This window comes from Gopherus evgoodei, chromosome 5, assembly GCF_007399415.2.
Source record: "Gopherus evgoodei ecotype Sinaloan lineage chromosome 5, rGopEvg1_v1.p, whole genome shotgun sequence".
In the NCBI taxonomy this organism is placed as follows: domain Eukaryota; kingdom Metazoa; phylum Chordata; order Testudines; family Testudinidae; genus Gopherus; species Gopherus evgoodei.
In genome coordinates this window covers 128206713-128228892 of record NC_044326.1, presented here as the reverse complement: position 1 = coordinate 128228892, position 22180 = coordinate 128206713, and the positions used below count along the sequence as shown (strand labels likewise).

Sequence of the window (22180 nt, the reverse complement as noted above, 5' to 3'; positions counted from 1 at the left end):
ATTCAAAGCAAGATCAGAAGGAGCGATTCCTCCAAAAAACAAATGTGTGGGGCTGAAGATGAACCTGATTTTTCCACCTGGAGACTTTGGAACCAAAACATGTATGAGGTTGCAACAGAAACATTTGAAGAAATTCTAGTCTGGAGCAGGTAGAAAACATAATTTAATTATTCAAAACTGCTGGTGAGTCCAAATATCTAATAATGCCCTTGGTTCATGGTTCTTAGATTTCCTTATGCTGTTTTTCTGCTAAATAATTTGTCAGTACTGACCAGTGTCAGAGTCAGAGAGATCAATATTCTCTACTTTGCCAAGGGAAGATGAGGGAAAAATTAAACTAACCAAATTCAGGCCCTGAGCCTGGAGAGTTACACATGCACTTAACTTTTTGCACGTGAATAGTCCCAGTAAAACCAATGGGGTCACTCACATGCATAAAATCAAGTTCATGCATATATCTTTGCTAGATCAATGCCTTAGTGCTGATAATTAGTCAGACTAGAGTTCTGAAGTCTGACATAGAAAGGAAGAACACGTTTTGCTGAGGTACCGTGGCTTTGTCCTTCGCCATCATAAATATTGTAACTTTTGGATCCATGTATTTAACCATGGACAATCTGCTATGAATCTTTGCCTTTGAAAATATGTTTTGTATGTCTAACTGTACTTATTAGAGATGTTTTGAAGAAGCTGACCAGGGCTCAAATATTGTAGCACAAATAAAGTGCTACCCATGATGGGATTTATACCCTGAATGGAAAGCTTCACATTTTATAATTTGCATCACATCAGATTATAAGAGGTTATATATATGGTCATGTTATGTCACATGACATACTTTGACCTTTGTAACATTTATCTCATTTTGACATTTTTCCCCTATGACTTCTTTCCCAGGACCTGATTCAATAATAGATGAAAAAAATATTTTTTTTCTTTTGGCTTTTGAGATGCAGAAGTCAAACTTTTTTTACTGATTTGGTCCCATCGATTCACTAGGAGGCTTGCAATTTTAAATAAAGTCCATTTTCAGAGTAGAGTTTCTGAAAGCGTCTGTGGTGGCATCCGTGGTGTTATGAGTCTTTTTTTTTTTTTGCTTTTTTTTTTAACTTTAAAACTAAATTGAGTTTTTGTCGTATTTTTCAGTTATACAGAATCTTGAACTGCCTTTATCTTTGTTTTTTTCCCCTCCCACTTCTTGACGCTAACATAATATGTGACCTTCTGTAGTTTTTCTAGGCTCTGTCTATATCAGGACTTTGGAGCGGAGCGCGGAGCAGCTCCGGAGCAGTGGAGCTGCAGGTTTTTGACTGGAGCTGGAGTAGAGCCAGAGCACAGCTCCAAAGCCCTGGTCTATATGGTAGCTTTGTAGAATCTATTGATCTCAAAGCACTTGACAAAGGAGGTCAGTATCATTATCCTTATTTAAAAGATGGCAGAATGGGGGCACTGTCAAGATCATAACCAGGACTTGGGCAGTTGGTCCTAGTGGTCAGAGCCATTCGATTGCCAGGTTTGGAGGTCAGAGAGTAGCTGAGCTGAGCCAGAGTTAAGAATCAGGGCCATGGGACAACAGAGGCATAATCAAGTCCAGGGCTGAAGGTCAGAGCCAAGGATCAGAAGCTTAATGACAGAGCTAATGGTTGAACCAGAGACATGGCTGGAGCCAGGAGTGTCAAGGATGGAGAAGAAAGGCAGGAACAGGCTGGGCAGGATAGGCACAGGCTGGATGGGAGCAGGATTAAGAACCACCATGGTATGGAACATGTTGAGCAACCAGTGAGCACTAGCTGTCTCTAGGTCAAGTTCTAGCTTAGTTCTGTGCCTCCACATTCAGGAAGTGCAGCCAATCAGGCAGTCCCTGCCAAGATCAGCTATGCCCAGCCTGTTGCTAGGAGATTGACCCTGATGCAGCTGGTTCCCTGACAGGCCCAGAAAGGTGAAGTGACCTGTCCAAGGTCATACTGCAAGCCAGTTGCAGAGTCAGGAACCGAAACTACCTCTCCTGAATCCCAGTCCAGCATCCTACCCAATGGACCACAGTGCCAATAGTATTTGTAAGCAACTCAGAGCAAGTGTATCCACAAACACTACAGTTCCATCATAGTCCCAAACAGGGCCCATAAGTACACCTGGTCATGGCCAGAACTGTCGTACAGTTGTTATTCCGGAACCATACTGCAGCATGTTTATTAACAGAAGCAAACAATGGTGTCACTGCCGCTGCTCTTCCTAATAATTATTTGTGTCTGCACTATGCCATGTGTTACCAAGAGTGCTGTGCATCTAGATACTCCCGCTACTCTGACGCTGTGTCCAACATCCTATTGCCTATGTAACCAGGAAACCCCTTGCTGATTTCTATTGCCTGGTCATAACTGCAACCAATCACAGGACTGACCTCAGTTGCCATTATCCATGTCTGTTGAACAGCTGAACTCTTGTACTAGTTGCTTACAAGGAATAGATAGAAGTTGCGAGCAGGCATATGGGCAGATGCCCAGATGAGCCTTCTGCTAGCAATACAGATATGTGACCATCCAAGCAGATTTCGCTACTGAGTCACAGTTACAGCATGAAAACAGATTGCAATAAACTTGCCAAGTCTAGAATCAACAAATTGTACTGATGATGCCAAAAGGAGATAAAGACACTGAAAGTTTGGTATCACCAAGTGTAGGCAGTCATCAAAAGACTAGTAATAAATGGATCACCAAACAGTTTTATGATTGATTGAATTCTATTCTCAGCACAGAACCAACACCCAACTTCATAGAGTCCATAGAGCTTCTTCCAGTTAGAAAGCAGCTGCTGAACACTAAGAATAAATAGGTGACTGGGAAGCACGTGCTTCACATACACAGCAAATGTTTCTTCTTTGGTAGGATAGCCATACTTTTTTTCTGTAGAGTTAAAAGCTAGAACATCTGCTTCTCAGCCAGGCATTCTCTCCCACAAATCCTCTTCAAGTTCAAAAAGTCTGGTTAGCTTTTCTTTTCTTTTCTTTTGCTTTGTGTGCCTCTGAACTTTCTGGTGTGTATATGTGCCTAGAATCACACAAATTAAACACGTACAAAGAATTGTCGAGCAACACACAAGTCAGCTGAAATATATTGACAGTTGTTGGTTGCTAGTATTAACAAATAACAGTAGCTTATCACATGAGGCTTATTTTATGCTATCTAGTTTGGGATACCTCAAAGACCACACCCATTTTGGAGTGCAAGGGCTGTCACATTAGCCAATGGTACTTTCTATCACATGGCCGCTTTCTATACTGATGATATTGGTAGGGTAGTTTTTAGAGTCCCCAGATGAGCTAGACTCTGTACAAAAATATAGTAAAACAGTACCTGTCCTGAAGAGTTACCTGTCCTGAAGCTAAACAGACAAGAAGGATTATTATTCCCAATTTACAGATGAGGAAATGGGATACAAAGTGGATTTTCTAAAGAACATAAAAACGGCCTACTGGGTCACACTAATGGCCCATCTAACCCAGTGCCAGTGCTTCAGAGGAAATGAATGGAACAGGCAATCATTGAGTGATCCATCCGCTGTCATCCACTCCCAGCTTTTGGCATAGGTGCTGGAACTTGGGGTGCTTCGAGTGCTGCTGCAGTCCCTGTCTTGAAGTGGTTTCCATCATATACAGGATTTGCATTTTGGTTCAATGGCTCTCAGCACTCATCACAATAAAAATTATTCCAGCACCCTTGGCTTCTGGTAGTGAGAGGTCAGGGAGACTCAGAGCATGGAGTTGCATCTCTGACCATCTTGGCTAATAGCCATTGATGGACTTATTAGCTTATCTAATTTCTTTTTGAACCCCTTTATAGTTTTGACCTTCACAATATCCCATGGCAACAAGTTCCACAGGTTGACTGTGTTGTGTGAAGAAGTACTTCCTTTTGTTTGTTTTAAACCTGCTGCCTGTTAATTTTGTTGGGTGGCCCCTGGTTCTTGTCTTATGTGAATGAGTAAAAAACACAGCTCTACATGTGCAGTTGCAGCCACGTTTTGAAAGAGCTCAGCCCCCACTTAAATACCAAAATATATGGTGCGATTTTCACAAGTGCTCAGCAAGTTGGGGTTCTGAGTATTTTTGAAAATCTGTCCATAAGTGTCACAGTAGGAGCTTCTGGGTGCTGAGCAATTTTGAAAATCTGGGCCCAGATTTTAGTGCAGAGCACTTAAAAATGTGGCTCCTGAGCTCTTTTTAAAATGTGTCTCTAAATGACACACAAGAAGGCTGTGGCAGAGCTAGGATTTGAATCTAGGGGCTAATCTACACTACCACTAACTTACGTCGCTCAGGGGTGTGAAAAAGACACCCCCCCACTCGCAAGAGATTTAAGTTACAATTACTTCAGTGCTGTCCATGCTGCGCTATGTTGGCAGGAGACACTCCCCGCTGACACAGCTTCTGCCTCTTGTGGAGGTGGAGTAATTATGCTGGTAGGAGAGCGTTCTCCTGTCAGCATAGCGTATCTTCACCAGACATGCTACAGGAGCACAGCTGCATCAATGTGGCTGTGCTGATGTAGCACAGGAGTGCAGACTTGCCCTATATCTCCAGAATCCCAGTGCCTGAACTGCAAGAGCAGCCCTGTTCTTGGTATCTTGCCTAACTGCTTGTACAGATTGAAAAGACTCCCTAAGCTATTGTACCTAACAATAGCCCACAGTCGACAGCATGTAGGTGGTCTTTTAATAAGAGCCTGATCCTGCAGTCCTTCAACCCAGAGAACTCCCATGTAACTCAGTGAAAGTTATGCATAGCTAAGAATTGTAGTATTGCGCCTAGAGTAATGATTTTAGCATCTGTGTGGTCTCGACACAATGTTATTCCTCCAACACCAATATGAAATAGGTTCCTATGAGTACTAAGAACCACAAAAGTGTTTTAAACGTTTAACCCAAAGTAGAGTACATATCTGCTTTAGATTACTGCTGGGTTTTTGTTTGGCTATTTCTGCTAACTCTAATAAAGTATCAAAGAGTATTTCTTTTGCTGTTCCAAACTAGCATCAAACACTGCTGTTGAGGGGAATGGAATCCAACATTTAGATCCTAAAACGTGAAAGTTTATAAGTGATCTTGAGCTAATTAAAATGGTCAGGGCTTGGAGGTATTTTAAGTGAGGAAAAACCAAGACAAACACACATTTAACTATTTTTTGCTATGGTAAGATCTCCGTTTTTTGAATGGCACTTGCCCTTAGACCACATCCTGCTTATTTTGGATGTATTGGAAGAACTCGGTATCAAAGTCTGCAGTGATCCTATGCTTATTCTCATGCACCTTCTTTTTAATTCTTTTGTAGAATTACTGGTAAGTAAAAGATATCTGTTTTCTGAAGAACCAATTGGCATTTTTGAGCATAGGAAAAGGAGACTGAGGTAATACCAGATGTATTACTATTACATGTTTTAGAAAAATCTCAGAGCTAGAATAAGAAAGAGAACCGTATTTCCAGATGCAAGTGTGAACACAGTGAAAATGTGTGCACAGCAAGTTAGAGATTCATTTTACACCTTAGTTTATTGGAATGTTTCAATTAGTTTATAAAAAATTAAGCCTCACACTTCCCCCACTGAAAATAAAATTTAGTTAAAGATAAAATCAAAAAATGGAAGGTTACATTTACACAGTTTTCACTCCTGTGAGAGGTCAAGGTCAGGCATTTATTCCTATTTGCAGAGCAGACATGCGAATGGCATCTGTTTTAAAGATATGGAGGTGAGCACCTTTTCTTTCACTGCTCACTGGTATTTCTATTAGCAGTAACATGATCTTCAGGTGGCAAATAAGGCCAAACACTGTGCAACAAAAATAAATTGCTAGTCATTAAACATATATTTTAACTTATAATGCATTTTAAGTCTGTCCCTTTCAGTCAAATTCTGCTTGAGCCCTTGGGGCCCCACCTGCGATACTGTCCACATGAAAAGAGAATGAATAATTAATAATTGACCTAAATATTGTCTGTCTTTGCTTTCCTGCCATTTACCTTCCATTAGTCATGCTTTAAAGTACTTTTGTTAGAAGTATATTTCACCAGACAGCAGGGCTGGCCCCTTAATTTTCACATATTCTGTCTTCTATATCACATTTAACATGAATCCATAAGAGGGATCTCTCAGTAATGTGGCTCATAGATCATGCTGGCTTATTTGCCAACTCGCAAGTCCCAATTCAGGAAAGCCCTTAAGTATATGCTAAAGTTCCATTCAAATGGGACTTAAGCACACGCTCACAGGCTTGCTGAGTACTGATAGACTTAAGCGTGTTCTTGGAGTTAAGCCCATGTGCCTTGCTGAATCAGAACCTGCATACAGTTCCCAGCTGTGGGCATGTCTTTTGCTACTGTATCTTCAGAAAATACATTGACATTGACAACGCATGGTGTATAAAATATTCCCACAAGAGTCTAGTTTAGCCTTGCAAAATTCTTCTCACCCATTGGCAAAGAAAGAGTAATTGGTTCCGGGGCGGTGGTTTTTTTTTTACTGGAGATTCAAATATTAATATTCTTTTTTCATCCCTATTTTAAAGGGCTGGTGAACAGATTTTGAGGCTGGGCTAATAATGTTTCCTAACATTTCTGCAACGTTAGGTTAATGGATTCCTCATGAGGGCATCGCTAAGTAACCATTCATTATAGCATTTGTCCTTACAGAGTCCCACTAGTTGCTAGAGCAATGGGACTCTATAGCACTATCCTGCTTGTGTTAAGAATTTCCTAATACCATCCTAGGTATCTCCAACTTGACCAAAAGGGGCCACCCTCAAGCAATTGGTCTCTTACCTGAGGCTGTCAACAAAGATCCCAGTTAATAGATATGGTAATGATTGGGTTTTGTGATGTTGACACTTGTACAAGGCCTCTCAGAGGTCCAGAGAGGCCCAGGCCACTTTCAGCTTTGGAGGCCCCTGGCCATAATAAAAATAAAAAATGACAACATGTGGTCTAATCTTGTGCCGTCAGAACCGATATATTTGTATTAATATTTATGAACATTTTAAACTCTTTAGTATGACAAAATATATATCCGTTAACAAAAAAATTATGTCTTTTACCAAATCACATCTCTTATTTGCTTAAATTTGCACTTCTAAACTGAGAGTGTGTCACATTTTCGTCCAATAGGGATGCGCATGATAACAAGTTGTGAAACTTATCAAATGCCAAAAAATTAACAAGTTTCTAAATATGAGGTCCCCTTTGAGCTTGAGGCCTAGGCCAATTGGCCCTGGCCTCCCCTCTGATTGGCCCTAGCACTTGTAAATGAAAAACCTTACCAGCTGTACTGGGGGAGATTTTCAAAGGCAAAAGGGGTCACCAGCAGATGGCAGTAGTGAGCTCCCTTCTCTTTAAGGGTATGTCTAGACTACAAAATTAGGTCGATTTTAAACAATCGATTGTGTATGTCCCTACTAAGCACATTAAGTTGGCAGGTGCGTCCTCAATACCGTGGCTAGCATCAACTCATGGAGCAGTGTACTGTGGGTAGCTATCCCACAGTTCCTGCAGTCTCTGCTGCCCATTGGAATTCTGGGTTAATCTCCCAATGCCTGATGGGGCAGAAACATTGTTGCAGGTGGTTTTGGGTACATGCCATGAGTCTTCCCTCTCTCCGTGAAAGCAACGGCAGACAATTGTTTCATGCTTTTTTTTCCTGGGTTACCCATGCAGATACCATAGCATGGCAAGCATGGAGCCCGCTCAGCTCACAGCCGCTGTTTTAAGCATTGTAAACACCTCGTGCAATATCGTACAGTATGTGCAGAACCTGGCTAGGAGACACAAGCACGAGGACGTTTGTGAGGAGGACATGGACACAGACATTCCTGAAAGCACGGGATGTGGCAATTGGGGCATCATGGTGGCAGTGGGGCAGGTTGATACAGTGGGACGCTGATTCTGGGCCCAGCAAACAAGCACAGACTGGTAGGACTGCATAGTATTGCAGGTTGGGATGATTCCCAGTGGCTGCAAAGCTTTCGACTGTGTAAGGCCACTTTCCTGGAACTTTGTGAGTTTCTTTCCCCCACCCTGAAGCGCCAGAATACCAAGACAAGAGGTGCCCTGACAGTTGAGAAGTGAGTGGTGATAGCCCTGTGGAAGCTTGCAATGCCTGACTGCTGCCAGTCAGTCCAGAAACAATTTGGAGTGGACAAATCTACTGTGGCGGCTGCTGTGATCCAAGTAGCCAATGCAATCCCTGATCTTCTGCTAGCAAGGGTAGTGACTCTGGGAAATGTGCAGGTCATGGTGGATGGCATTGCTGCAATGGGGTTCCCTAACTGTGGTGGGATGATAGACGGAACCCATATCCCTATCTTGGAACTGGACCACCTAGCCAACCAGTATATAAACTGCAAGGGGTACTTCTCAATGGTGCTGCAAGCACTGGTGGATCACAAGGGATGTTTCACCAACATCAATGTGGGATGGCTGGGAAAGGTGCATGACACTCGCATCTTTAAGAACTCTGGGCTATTCGAGCAGCTGCAAGAAGGGACTTACTTCCCAGACCAGAAAATTACTATTGAGGGTGTTGAAATGCCAGTAGTTATCCTTGGGGACCCAGCCTACCCCTTGCTCCCATGGCTCATTAAGCCATACACAGGCAGCCTGGACAGTAGTAAAGAGCAATTCAGCTATAGGCCAAGCAAGTGCAGAATGGTGGCAGAATGTGCCTTTGGACGTTTAAAAGCTCACTGGCACTGTTTGCTGACTAGGTTAGACCTCAGCGCAACCAATATTCCCTCTATTATTGCTGCTTGCTGTGTGTTCCATAATATCTGAGAGAGTAAGGGGGAGACGTTTATGGCAGGGCAGGAGGTTGAGGCAAATCACCTGGCAGCCGATTGTGAGCAGCCAGACACCAGGGCATTTAGAGGAGCACAGCTAGGCGCACTGAGCATCAGAGAGGCTTTGAAAAACAGTTTCATAACTGGCCAGGCTATGGTGTGACAGTTGCGTGTGTTTCTCCTTGATGCAAACCCGCCCCCTTTGTTGATTTTAATTTCCCGTAAGCCAACCACCTTCCCCCCTTCGATCACAGCTGGCAAAGGAAATAAAGTCACTATTGTTTTGAAACCATGCATTCTTTCCTTATTAATTAAAAAAAAAAGTGAGATAACTGATAAGGTAGCCCGGGTGGGGTAGGGGAGCAGGGAAGGACAAGGCCACATTGCTTATTGTAGCCAAACTACAAATCAAAACTGTTTGAATGACAGCCTTCTGTTGCTTGGGCCATCCTCTGGAGTGGAGTGGCTAGGTGCCTGGAGCCTCCCCCCCCTCCACACCCTGCATTTTTGAGTGTTTGGGTGAGGAGGCTATGAAACATGGGGAGGAAGGCAGGCAGTTATACAGTGGATGCAGTGGCGGTCTGTGCTCTTGTTGGCTTTTCTGCAGCTTCACCAGATGCCTCATCATGTCCGTTTGCTCCCCCATTAGCCTCAGCATCACCTCCTGCCTCTTCTCATCATGCTCACTTAATGCTTTCCTGGCCTCTGCCACTGAACGCCTCCATGCATTAAGCTGGGCCCTGTCAGTGCGGGAGGACTGCATGAGCTCGAAACACACGTCATGGCGAGTGCATTTTTTTGCCTTCTAATCTGGATAACCTCAGGGACAGAGATGATAGGGGGATCATAGAAACATTTGCACCTGCAGAGGGATAAAAAGGGAGAGTAAAATTTAAGATGATACATTTCTGAGAACAAAAGGAAGACTCTTTCACAGTGAATCAAGCAATTCTCAGCAAACAGCACATGTGCGTTAGGTACAAAGTCGCTTTTGCCTTTTATATTGAGTGCCTGCCAGTATGGTGAGACATCACACACAGCTGGGCAACAGAATATGGTTTCCAGGCAGCCATGGTAAGACAAAGGGTACGTGGGATTGGCTTCTTCCCAGGGCCGGCTCCAGACACCAGGCTACCAAGCACGTGCTTGAGGCGGCACTCAGGGTTTGATTTTGGGTTTTTTGGTTCGGCCAGGCAGCGCTGGGGGGGCGGGGCTTGGGCGGCATGGCGCAGCCCTGGGGGGCGGGGATTTTGGCAGCGCGGCGCTCAGTGGGGGCGGGCTTCAGCATCACGGTGCTCAGGGGGGCGGGAACTTGGGTGGCACGACGCGACATTGGGGGGCCGGGGACTTGGGCGGCGCGATGCGACGCTCGGGGAGGGCGGGGGTCTTGAGCGGGGCAACGTGACACTGGGGGGCTAAGGACTTGGGCGGCGCGATGTGACGCTCGAGGAGGGCGGGGGGCTTGGGCGGCGCAACGCGACACTGGGGAACCAGGGACTTGGGTGGGGTGATTTGATGCCCGGGGGGGGCAGGGGGCTTGGGCGGCGCGACCCGACACTCGGGCAGGGACTTGGGCGGCGCGATGCGACGCTCGGGGAGGGTGGGGGGCTTGGGCGGGGCGATGCGATGCTCAGGGGGGCGGGGACTTGGGTGGGGCAACGCGACACTGGGGGGTCAGAGACTTGGGCGGGGCGACGCAACGCTTGAGGAGGGCGGGGGGCTTGGGCGGCATGATGCGACACTGGGGGGCCAGGGACTTGGGCGGCGCGATGCGACGCTCGGGGAGGGTGGGGAGCTTGGGCGGGGCGATGCGATGCTCAGGGAGGCGGGGACTTGGGCGGGGCGACACGACACTGGGGGGCCAGGGATTTGGGCGGGGCGACGCAACGCTCGAGGAGGGCGGGGGGCTTGGGCGGGGCAACGCGACACTGGGGGGCCAGGGACTTGGGTGGCGCGATGCGACGCTCGGGGAGGGTGGGGGGCTTGGGCGGGGCGATGTGACGCTCAGGGGGGCGGGGACTTGGGCGGGGCGACGCGACACTCGGTGGGGCGGGGACTTGGGCAGCGCGACACAACGCTTGGGGAGGGGTTCGGCGGGGCAGTGCTTGTGGGGGCAGGGCAGCACTCTTTTTTTTTGCTTGGGGTGGCAAAAATGTTAGAGCCGGCCCTGCTTCTTCCGCCTTCATAACATGTGGGAATGGTTCCAAACTGCAGCACCCTCCTTTCTCATAGCAAGCAATGCCAGTTGAGTTTGCCATTTAAAAGGTGGGGCTGCGGTTTTCGGGTGGATGTACAGCACACGCCTTCCCCGCCCAACTGCGTGGCTATTCTCAGGGATGGTCCCTTTTAGCCAAGTGCAAACAGCCCAGCATGAACGGGGTCCTCTTACTGTTCCCTTGCAAAAATTCCCCTATTCAACCAGGTGACCATGAACGATACCACTCTCCTGAGGCTGACACAGAAAGATTGTTGTCCCTGGAGGATTCCCACTCCACCCCCAGACACATTAACAGACTTTTCCAGTAGCTGTACTGACCACAAATGCATCCCAAGTCTTCAGGGCAAATCAAACATTAAACACAATTACTTTTAAACCCTGTACTGTAGTTACAAATGTGCACTCACCAGAAGTGCCTTGTCCGGCTTCAGGGTCCAGGATACCATCTTGGGAGGGTATTGGCTCCAGGGTGATGAAAAGGTCCTGGCTGCTGGGGAGAACGGATTCACCGCTTGCCTGCTGCACATTCTCCTCCTCCTCCTCTTCCTCATCCACAAAATCCTCCTCCCTGTTGCGTGAGACTCCCGCCTTGCAGATGTCCATGGACGGTAGTGGTGGGGCTCTGAATGCCATGCAGCTGATCATAGAAGCGGCATGTATGGGGCTCTGACCCAGAGCGACCGTTTGCCTCCTATGTCTTTTGGTAGGAGTGTCTGAGCTCCTTAACTTTCACACAGCACTGCTGTGTGTCCCTGTTGTAGCCTCTGTCCACTATGCCCTGTGTGATTTTGGCATATATATTAGCATTTCTTCTTTTTGATCAGAGTTCGGCCCAAACAAATTCTTCTCCCTACGCAGCAATCAGATCCAGTGTCTCGCATTTGATCCATTCTGGAGCTTTTTTGTTATTCTGAGACTGTAGGGTCACCTGTGCTGCTGAGCTCACCACGCTGACCAAACAGGAAATGAAATTCAAAATTTCCCAGGGCTTTTCCTGTGTACCTGGCTAGTGCATCGGATTTGAAAGTGCTGTCCAGAGCGGTCACATTGGAGCACGCTAGGATAGCTCCTGGAGGTCAATACCATTGAATTGCATCTGCACTACCCCAAATTCGACCCAGCGAGGTCAATTTTAGCACTACTCCCCTCGCCAGGGAGGAGTACAGCAGTCGATTTTAAGAGCCCTTTAGGTCGATGGAACAGGGTTGGTTGTGTAGACGCATTGTTTATAAAATCGACCTAATGCGGCTAAATTTGTCCTAACCTTGTAGTGTAGACCAGGCTAAGACTTTGGGCCACAGGACTTACAGCAATAATAAGAATACATTTTCACTTTGAGGACTGCCAAGTATTAGAGACAAAGATTAGCACCAATTTGTGAGGAGAAAAATGAGGCACAGAGAGATTATGTAACTTGTTGTAGGTTATGCAAGTCACTGTTCTTCCCGTAATGTTTTGCCAAGTACCAAGGGTCTGATCCAGAGCCCAGTGCAGCCAATGGATTTTGGATCAGATTCACAAATTAATTAATCTTAATTATTTAACCACTGATTGGATCAGCTTTGTTTGTTTGGAAACATGCAGATTATTCTCTCCAGGCAGTGCATAAATCAATCTGTTCTTGTGCCTGATTCTCATATACACTAAGGCCACTTTATACCACTGTAACTGAAAAAAGGACCTTATGGTGGATGAAAATATAATTTGTGCTCATTTCAAGATCCATCTGCACTGCTAGAGAAGGAGATAGTGGTTAGTAGATATGAGAATCAGACCTATTGTGTTTACGAAAGTGGTGGCAAAAAGGAGGGTTGCGTGTTCTTCTGACATGTAGAGTTTTTCCATAAGATTTTTTTCTTTTAAGGATTCTGAGTGTGACACAAAGTCCACAAACTTTTTTGTCCTTACTTGCAATTAGTTGGCTGAAACATCGCTTAAAGCCCTATTCAGTTTAGAAATTTATCCTGGAGGCTAAGGTGGAACTTTATGTGAGTCATTGGGTGTGGACTAGGCCTAACATAATGTCCTCCCACTATTTACAGTATTTGTCAAGATATAGATTTGTAGGCCAGGTTGTGTAATGGTGTGTGACTCTGACAAGGTTTGTAGTTTGGGTTTGGTTCAGATATGTTCCCAAAAGTTTGCATGCTTATCCAAACTCCCTGAAACCTCTTGAATGTGAACAAAATTGGCTATGAATCTCGCGGAAAAAGGCTGTCTTGATAGATTTCTGGTAGTGTGCTTGTGACTAAGTTGGAAAATCCTCTGTACCTGATTCTCCTCTAACTTACACCAGTTTATACCAGTGTGACTCTGCTGACTTCAGTAGCAATGCTTGTAATTTACACTTGTATAGGGCATAATCCAAAGCCTATGAAAGTCAGAAGGTTTTTCTTTTGACTTTTCTGTTGAATCAGGATCTAAGAGAGAGGAGAATCAGGCCTTGAGACAACACTCTTCATGAACCTCTAAATTAAAAGGCAAACAAAGACAGTGACAATACTAGGGGGAAAAAAGTAATATTTCAGAAAGTTAAAAAAAGATTGAGTGAATTTAGTTCTAAAAATAAACAGAAGTTTGGGGCAGGCTACTATTTTTGTGAACTAGTTTGAGCATTCACAGTTTTGTTCCACTCACATTTTTGTAGAGTGCAAATATGCTTCTGGAGAAAATGCCTACAATGCTTTTCATGGCTAAGGTACAACTCCACATATATGTTCTACTTTTGTCTGTATGAAGCACCAGTGAATCATACATATACAGGCAGAGAACTGAAATAACCAAAACATTGTTATCTCATCGAGTACCTTGAACAGAAAAATGTAAAAATATGATGCCTAAGGTGATCTAATCCAACATAGGGGTGTTCGGTTCACCAAGCTAAAAGGGAAAAATACTCATGTTAACAGAGAGGAGCAGCAAACTGGTTTGAGTCCTCTTCTTAATTTCCAATCTATGATTTTCAAGGAGATTCAAAATTAGGCACAACATATTTGCCCATCCCCTAACTCTTGCACAGTCTCTCGCAGAAGTTCTGCAGAGGCGTCATCTTTCTTCTTCTGAGTTTTAGACTTTCTGTGGTGCCTTGTTGAGAGTCAAAGCTTTTTCTATGAGCTCCTTGAACCTCAATAAGGAAGTTTTAAAATGAATTCCCCTTTCTGTGGCAAAATCTGTTCTGGGGAGCCAGGAGCCACAGAAACTGGCTCACACACTAGCACCACTTACAATGCTTACCCAATTATCCCGCTACTGGATCCTCTTCCAACGTCCATACTGGAATAGCACAACTTCTGGCTTCATTCCAAATACTGTAGCCACATTTTTGAGACACGTCTAGTGTTTAAAGAAGAAAAAAATGTGTTCCTTGCTGTTTTGGGTGAGTCACGGGCCTTTAATGCAGCTTTTTAAAACTGTTATTTGTCCCCATCACACACAAGAGCATACCCTAATATGCATTGGATTTTCAGATTGGAAGACAACTGATTTGTTTCATTTTCAACACAAGAAATGAATTATATGTCTCTCTAATTGCACTAATATCATTGATGATTTTCTGCAGGAATGTGCAAGCTTGTTTATTCCAAAGGGCCAAATTTATGGCTGAAGCGATCAAGCGCAACTCCATTGACTTCAACATCTTCAATCTCACATCTGCTTACACTAGTGGTGAGGGTGGTCCTTTGGTATGATAGTTCTGGTGTTCAGCCCACAGAGAAATAAACTTGTATGCTAATCTCTGACAAATTATAATGGCACTGTACTGCAGGTCACATTTGAGGCCTAAACTACCTTATTTAAAGTGTCCCTTTTCAAAACTTTTGAAGTAGGAAGGGGTTTTTTCCTTTTCAGCAAATGATTACATTAGCTGTTTCAAAAACACCATCCTTAACAGAATCTATTATGTGTGTTGCAAAGCTGTGTCTGTCTAAAGACAATAACAAATACTGAATCTTTGATTTTGATGGCTGTGAAGATGTTTTGCTCTGTCAAAAGAGTCATGAAGTGGGTCTTTCTGAAGGTTTTGAAATTGGCTTATAGAGTTTGAAATCTTTTCTGCAGTTTTGATGTCCTGTGGCTAATATTTACATAATCTTTTCTGTCTATTCTACTGTTGGATCTAGCATTATAGTTCCTTTAGTTTTAAAATTTTGTCTAATTATTAAAATAAAAGTTTTTTCTCTCATCTGAGATCTTTCTACATCAAGATGTTTAGTAATCTTAAATATTGCATGCCTTTTAAAAATTTTGAAATCATTTTTTAGTATAAATTAACTAAAATTTCAAACAAAAAGTGAAAAACTGAAACTGAATGGATGCAGTCTCACAAACAGTTTTGGTTTTGGTTAATTGACGCTTTCAGATGCAAAAAGGTTGTGTTGGAAAATACCCAACCAGCTCTATTCAGGAGGCAAGTGATTACTGGTAAATGAATATGTTTCTTCTACTATCAATATGATATGTTAAAATTTATAATAGAGGAAGTTGTAGTGAAAAGTAAAGAGAACTTTAAATTACACATTTGCTGGTTTTTTTTTAAATTAATATGAAAGTTTTATTCGCAGTTGATCATTTCAGTTAATAAAAATGACATACAAACTTATAAAAGTCCTTCTCTGAGGCAGAAAGGTGTGGCAAAATTAAAAAGTGACAGAACATCTTAAGAAAATTCAAGCACATTCTTGGTTTTATGAATGAAAGCTTTATAGGTGGTTAGAAATGAATCACAAGAAGAAAAAATGAAAAACAATGCTGACAGATAAGATAGGATCAAAAGCTTTTAGTTTTCAGTGGGAATCCTTTGTACCTTTATCACAGGAAATTTCTGTTTTAAATATTTTTGATTGTGTGTTTGAAGTTCAAAAGAAGTTTTGAGGACATTAATAGGGATAGTTATTTACTTTACTGTAGATCTGTATTGATTTATTGTTGATTATATGTGAACGCCTATTTAAGAAAATTAATATGATAATCAGAAGATAGTTGAAAGATGTCCTTTATGTTTTATATTGCAGACAGTACATGCATTTTGCCAACTTTTTTCTTTTATTATTGGACTATCCCATGTAATTCAAGTTATTTAAACTGTAACTTCTAAATTTTTAAAAGATGATGAATCAATTGTTTAGTTATTTATGACAAGCTTCTAGTCTTTTATCTAATCACAACTGGAGTGTACTATAGTTGCACATATTGCCAATTAAAAAGAAACGTCTTTTTCTGATTTATCATAAAATTCAGCTCAATTATGCGTCTCACAAGATTGAGTGTGCTGGGCATGGGAGAAGTCAGCATTATGCTGAAGTAGCTGGAGGTATCCTGCTATTGAAAGGTTCTTCTGGATCTACCAATTAGAGATGCTTATGGTACAAAAGATGCAAAGTGCATTAACACAATGTTTTATGGAAACTAAGTGTGAATGTGGTAGAAAAGGAGAAGCGTTATAAGAATAACCCAATGGTTTGCCAGAGACTCCATTACGTCAGAGCAGTTTAGTGATGTTAAAATAAAGAATCTTTGTTATAAGAGTTCGAAATTATAAGGTTGCCATGTTTCACAGATGTATGAAAAAAAACCCACTCAGATCTCAGTTGGATAAAAAGCCAGACTTATGGTCTAATCGATACTCTGCTATCTGATAATCTTTAGGGATCAGGAGGCAAGAACAATCAATCATCCAAGCTATAGAAGTCCCAGTCCACTCCTGTCCTGCCAATTCTTCTTTTGCATTATGGAAGTGTTGAGGAAGAATTGCCTTGGTCCTCCTGCCCTACTAAACCTTCCTCTACTTTCCCCCACTCCTTTTGCAAGGAAAAAAAACCAAGGGAAGCTAGTCTATCATACTTGTCTCAGGGCCCTGACACTGGCATCCCAATGAGTAATCCCTCTAAGCCATTAGGAGTGGATTCCCTTGAAGGCCCAGAATTGCCACCAGATATATAGGTCTATTCACTGGCCCATTGCCACACTGACTTCACTATTGGAATGTGTAGGATCGAAAACTGAATTGGTAGACTTACCATATAGGGGCCTAAAGCTCTTTAGGGAGGATCAAGACAAAGTGGTTAGGAACATTCTGAATCCCAGAAAGATCCTTTTTGCTCAGTCCATGTGACTTGCCCTCTCTGCTGGTGATCTCCTCCTCCACCCTATCCTGCAATTCCTACTGGAGGGGTTTTTCTCAATCATCCTTTCATAGGCAGTCTTTTCATTTTCAGATGCTCTGTGGTTCCTTCTTTTCTTCCCAAAAGAGATTTCCCTGCAGGTTTCTTTTTCTGTTCTATCTGATTCCTGCCTAACCAAGCAACCTTTCTGGATCCTCACTGACACAGCTTCCCCCATTCATTCCATTGGGATGAAAATGATAACTCACAAGAAGAAAAATGAAAACCAATGCTGACAAGTAAAAAGGGTTCAGAAATCTTTGATTGGGAGGGAGAAGGCTTTAATGTGCCCCTCCTAATTAGACTTGTTCTCTTTGGTGGAATCAGAGTTCAGCTGCTCAGAGCTCCTAATTGCATTCTAGGTAAGTTCTTCTCTGAAGATTACTGGTTGGTATAATAACTAAGCATAATGGTTACTGAGTAGGACAGGAGGAAAGTACAGTAAGTAATGTATGACTTGTAAATTTGAATTTCTCAGGGCTGCCACTTGGACTATTACACAGATTTTCTTTAACAATAACATTTTTTTGTTCTGGTAGTCGCTAATAGGCCATGGGTTATGGTGGCAGGGGTGGACTGGAGCTTATCTTGGGTGGCTGACAGTTTTTGCCTCCTACTTCCTGATAATTGGAGCCATAACATTGAATCTAATGGTAGAATAGAAGAAGAGAGGGCTGTGACAGACAGGATTATCTATAAGTAACTTTTCTGTGTGTATTTAACTTGGCTATGGATGTTGAGTTGAATATATGTTGCCTTTTAATGTACAGAGATGTCCCAAACCAAACCATAGATCCAACACACACATGCTACTTAAAATTTCAGATGCTATTCTGGATCCAAACTTTTCTTCTGGACCTTATCTGGGTACTGAGTGAGATCAGAATCCTAGATCTGAACACCGCAAACTATAGAGAAGTTTGGATCTGGATGCGCTCTAGTCCGTCTCTATTTCAATATAAGTTATCACTCTGTTTTAGCGATTGGCATGCTGTATTCTCATTAATTAATTTTATTTAATTCTGGAAGGTGCTCTTTGGAGTTATGTATTATGCATTATACAATATGGTGCAGAGTTTCAAAAGGACTCTTCTCTCATTTAGACATCAAAATACCTGGCCAGATTTTCAAAAAAGCTCAGCACATTTGAGCGCTTTTAAAAATCTGGTCATAAGTCTCTGATGTGGAGATGCTGAATGCTGAGTACTTTTACAAATCTGGTCTGTATTTAGTTGCCTAAATGGAACCTGAGCTCTTTGGAAAATCTGGCCCCAACTGTGGGTGCTGAGCACTTTACAATCCAGCCCTGCGATCCTTCGAAAGTCAGGCCAAAATAAAAGGGAACAAATTGTAAAAGTCAGTAGTGCAGATGAAAATGCATTTTAGAAATGTATTTTTTGTATTTCTTATTTGTGGAGTTCTTTGTTTTTTTCCAGTCCATAATCTTCATTCGTGACCGAAATTCTCGTGGGCAGGAGGTGTCCGCCTACATTGACTATGCGCACAGGCTGAAGGTGGATGAATTTGAAATCTATTTTAATGGAAAGAAAAAGCTTTTTCCAAGACGCACTGATCTGAGGTATTTTTCTGCATTTTCTTTTCACATATTTGCATTTCTGAAATGTACATGTAGTTGAATATTGTTAAATAAGAAAATAACTTTTATAAGTGTTTTTAATTGAAAAATAAACATCATGGGTCAAACTTGTCCTCAGTTATACACAAATAGATCTAGGGAGTGACCTCAATGTTTGGAATGGAGTTACTCTGATTTTATTCTTGTTTCTGCCAAGAGCAGAATTTTGCATGAATAATGCAAACTGAACATTGAAAAAAACCCAAGAGCTGATGGAATTTTCTGTGCATAACTACTCACTTAGGGATGGTATTTTCAAAAGCTCTTAGTATTAATCTAACTTTAGTCCCCTAGACTAACCAAGGGTATTGTGGAGCTGCTACACTTTCTTTGGGTTGTATGACTGGCCCTTTCAGCTTTCACTTCCTGAGAAGTCTATAAATAGTGTTTGTATATAAAGCTACATGTGCAAACTCATAGGAAGCTGATATGCCAGAAAACTTTGTACCTAGCATAATAAGTCAATGTCACATGGTCCCTGCCCTCACCAGCTCTCATTGGCCTGAGTGGCTGTCCTCAGCAGCATGGTTCACATTGAAAACTTGTCTCATAGGTAAGTCTTTCGGTGGCCAATATGAATCTGGTCACTAGTATCAAAGATTGTTAATAACTTTTTTGTTTAAAAACCTATTTTCTTCAAAACTACTGTATGCCCAAATACTAATAAATACACAACTATGTGTGAGTCGGGGAGTTTGAAAATGTTTCCATTTGTAAACGAGAGTGGGCCAAAGAAATGGTGGACATGGTGTCATTGTGGGTGTTTGTATAATACCTTGCACAAGGGGCATGTGATGATGTCTACCACAATGGAGCCATGGTCTTCTTTGCCCCAACAATAATAATAAATAAATATTAGTGTTGACAGTTTGGGGAAGAAATGGTAGAAATTTCACAATGGGCCAAATTTTGTGACGTTATCATGAGAATCTTATTTTTGAGCTATGAAAACTTCATTTCATTTTGTGAAAAATTAGGATTTGTGAATGACTAACTGGTGGTAGTTATTGGATCTGTGTAGGTAAGTGTAGTTATCTGTGGGTTTCTTGTATATAGTTGGATGCTGGGTTCCATTATTGAAACTGATTGTAGTGTCAAGGAAATTGATGCTGGTCTAGAGAGAGTTTTTGGATGGGTGGTTGTCATTGAAGTTGTGGTAGAAATTGATTACAGAGTTTAAATAGTCTGTCCTGAGGATCAAAATATCAGCAGTATTGGTTCTGTGGTGCATTTTTCCATAAATTCTTTCTTGACATGGGCCATGAAGAGGTTGGCATACTGGGGAGACATCCTAGCATCTATGGCTGTTTCCATAGTTTGGACAAAATGTTTGTTGTTTAAATGTAAATTTGTTATGGGTCAGGGTGAAATGGATGAGTCGGATGATGTGTAACCATAATGTTATATAAGATTATCGCCTCCTATAATGAACAGACATTGAACACAAGATGTACTATCCATCAGTGAGGAAGCTTCTGCAGTTTTCCCATCTTCAGTGGGCTCATTTCCCCCCCCCCTTTTTTAATGCAAACAGCACTCTGAAAACAATATAAGCGCCTATACTGTGATGATCTGCAAATGATGATATATTAAAAATAGGCAGTGTCAGTAAATTTTCCTTCTATTAATTTACTTGGCACTAGATGTCAGTACTGAGGCATTCAAATAGAAGTGCAGTTCTCCTGCATTACATGAGATGGTGATCAAAGTGCCCATTTTTACCTGCTTACAGCGTGAGAATGTGTGTATCTGTTTCTAAATACTGCTGTAAAATATAATGGGCAGCACATTGTCTACAATGTATATTGAGATTTATTAATTGATTGATATATAACTTTCTTAAATCATCCCTGTGGTGGGCACTCATTCCTGCATCCAACACTTCTGTTTAGTCCTGTTTCTTTTTTACTGAAGTGCACAGTGTCTTATTTAGCACTTTAATCCCTTGCTCTCATTTCATGCCATGGACTAGAGCAGCTGAAGGACCGGACAGGGAGAAATGACTTCAATTGCATTAAGGGAGATTTGGGTTAGATGTTGGGAGGAACTTCTTTACTGTAAGGGTAGTTGGGCACTGGAGCAGGCTGCCTGGGGAGGTTGTGAAGTCTCCGTCTCTGAAGGTTTTTGAGAACAGTTTAGACAGGCACTTGTCAGGGATAGTCTGGGTGATGCTTGATCCTGCCTCAGTGCAGGGTGTTGGATTGGATGGCCTAGAAGGGCCCCTTCCAGTTCTCCATTTCTTTGATTCTATAAGGCAGTTCATGAACTAGATTACCATAGTGTCCTGCAGTACAACATGTTGATGTCTACAATGCAATTTCTTCCTCTTTAACTCTGGTTTCAACTGTGCATGCTATGTCATTATTAGAGATAAAGCCACACAAAACGCCATATCTGAGCCATCCACCTGAACTTAACTCAGCATCAGTGCATGTTAACCCCAATATGATAACTTATTTAATCAGATTTGCTGTGAGGTTTTTGCCACATTACTTATCAGGCCCAAGAAGAAACCTCTCATTCTGGGATATGTAGCATGGTGCCATTTATCATGTAGCTAATGGGCCTTTGTATATGTCATGCAGCACTTCGTATCTTAAGTATGCATGCCTGGATTGATATGATTCCCAGTGGCCATGTCTCCTTTTGCGAGGGTCTGTTAGAAAGTTGCTGTCCACTCTGAGTGCATGGAAGAAAAACTTGATTCCCTCCGGCCAGTGTTTGAGCAGTGTGCAAGATTCAAATCATGTAAACTAGTGAATTCATTTGAATCAGCCATCCTCAGTGAACTATCCTGGATATAAATTAGCAAGAACAATATTCCCCTTAAGAAATGTGAACAAAGGAGATCTCAAAGTACCCAAACCTATGTGCTCACACATGGAGAGACACCATACCTGATTCACAGGGCACACTGAAGTCAGGGCATGTTAGCATTGACACAGTGAGGCTCTGATGCATTCCCTATACACAGGTTCTTATATACCAATCACGTGAGAGAGATCCATCCAAAAAATGGCTTCTCCCAAAGAAAGCTGGAGGCACTTAGTGAGCAGGCTGAGGACTCTGGGTATATCGTTTGTGTCCCAGGCATTTCACTTAGGGGAAGCCAGAGCCCACAAGACAAAGGCAGCTAGTGGGCAAGCGAGGGGATCTGGGGATGTTGCTGCTGGGCCATTATTTTGATCTGGAGAATCTGAAGACTGGTTCTTACATTTAAACTCAAAAGAGAAACATGGAATTTAACTGAAGAAGCAACTTTTCATTAGGAAAGCCAGCATATCTGAAGCAATATGTGGCAGTATTGGAGCAGACAGGGCCCTGAGCAGACTACACATGAATCAA

The 22180-nt window shown here is 42.6% G+C and overlaps 1 protein-coding gene across 2 annotated transcripts in view; it reads left to right on the top strand.

Annotated features, from left to right (window-relative positions):
• The window catches only part of CFAP299 (cilia and flagella associated protein 299), a 420872-nt gene that overhangs the window by 359437 nt on the left and 39255 nt on the right, over positions 1-22180 (top strand). For both annotated transcript variants that reach the window (XM_030565141.1, XM_030565142.1), the window contains exon 4: positions 18636-18778. In XM_030565141.1, the coding sequence (XP_030421001.1) occupies positions 18636-18778 (143 nt within the window). The remainder of the gene's footprint in view (positions 1-18635; positions 18779-22180) is intronic.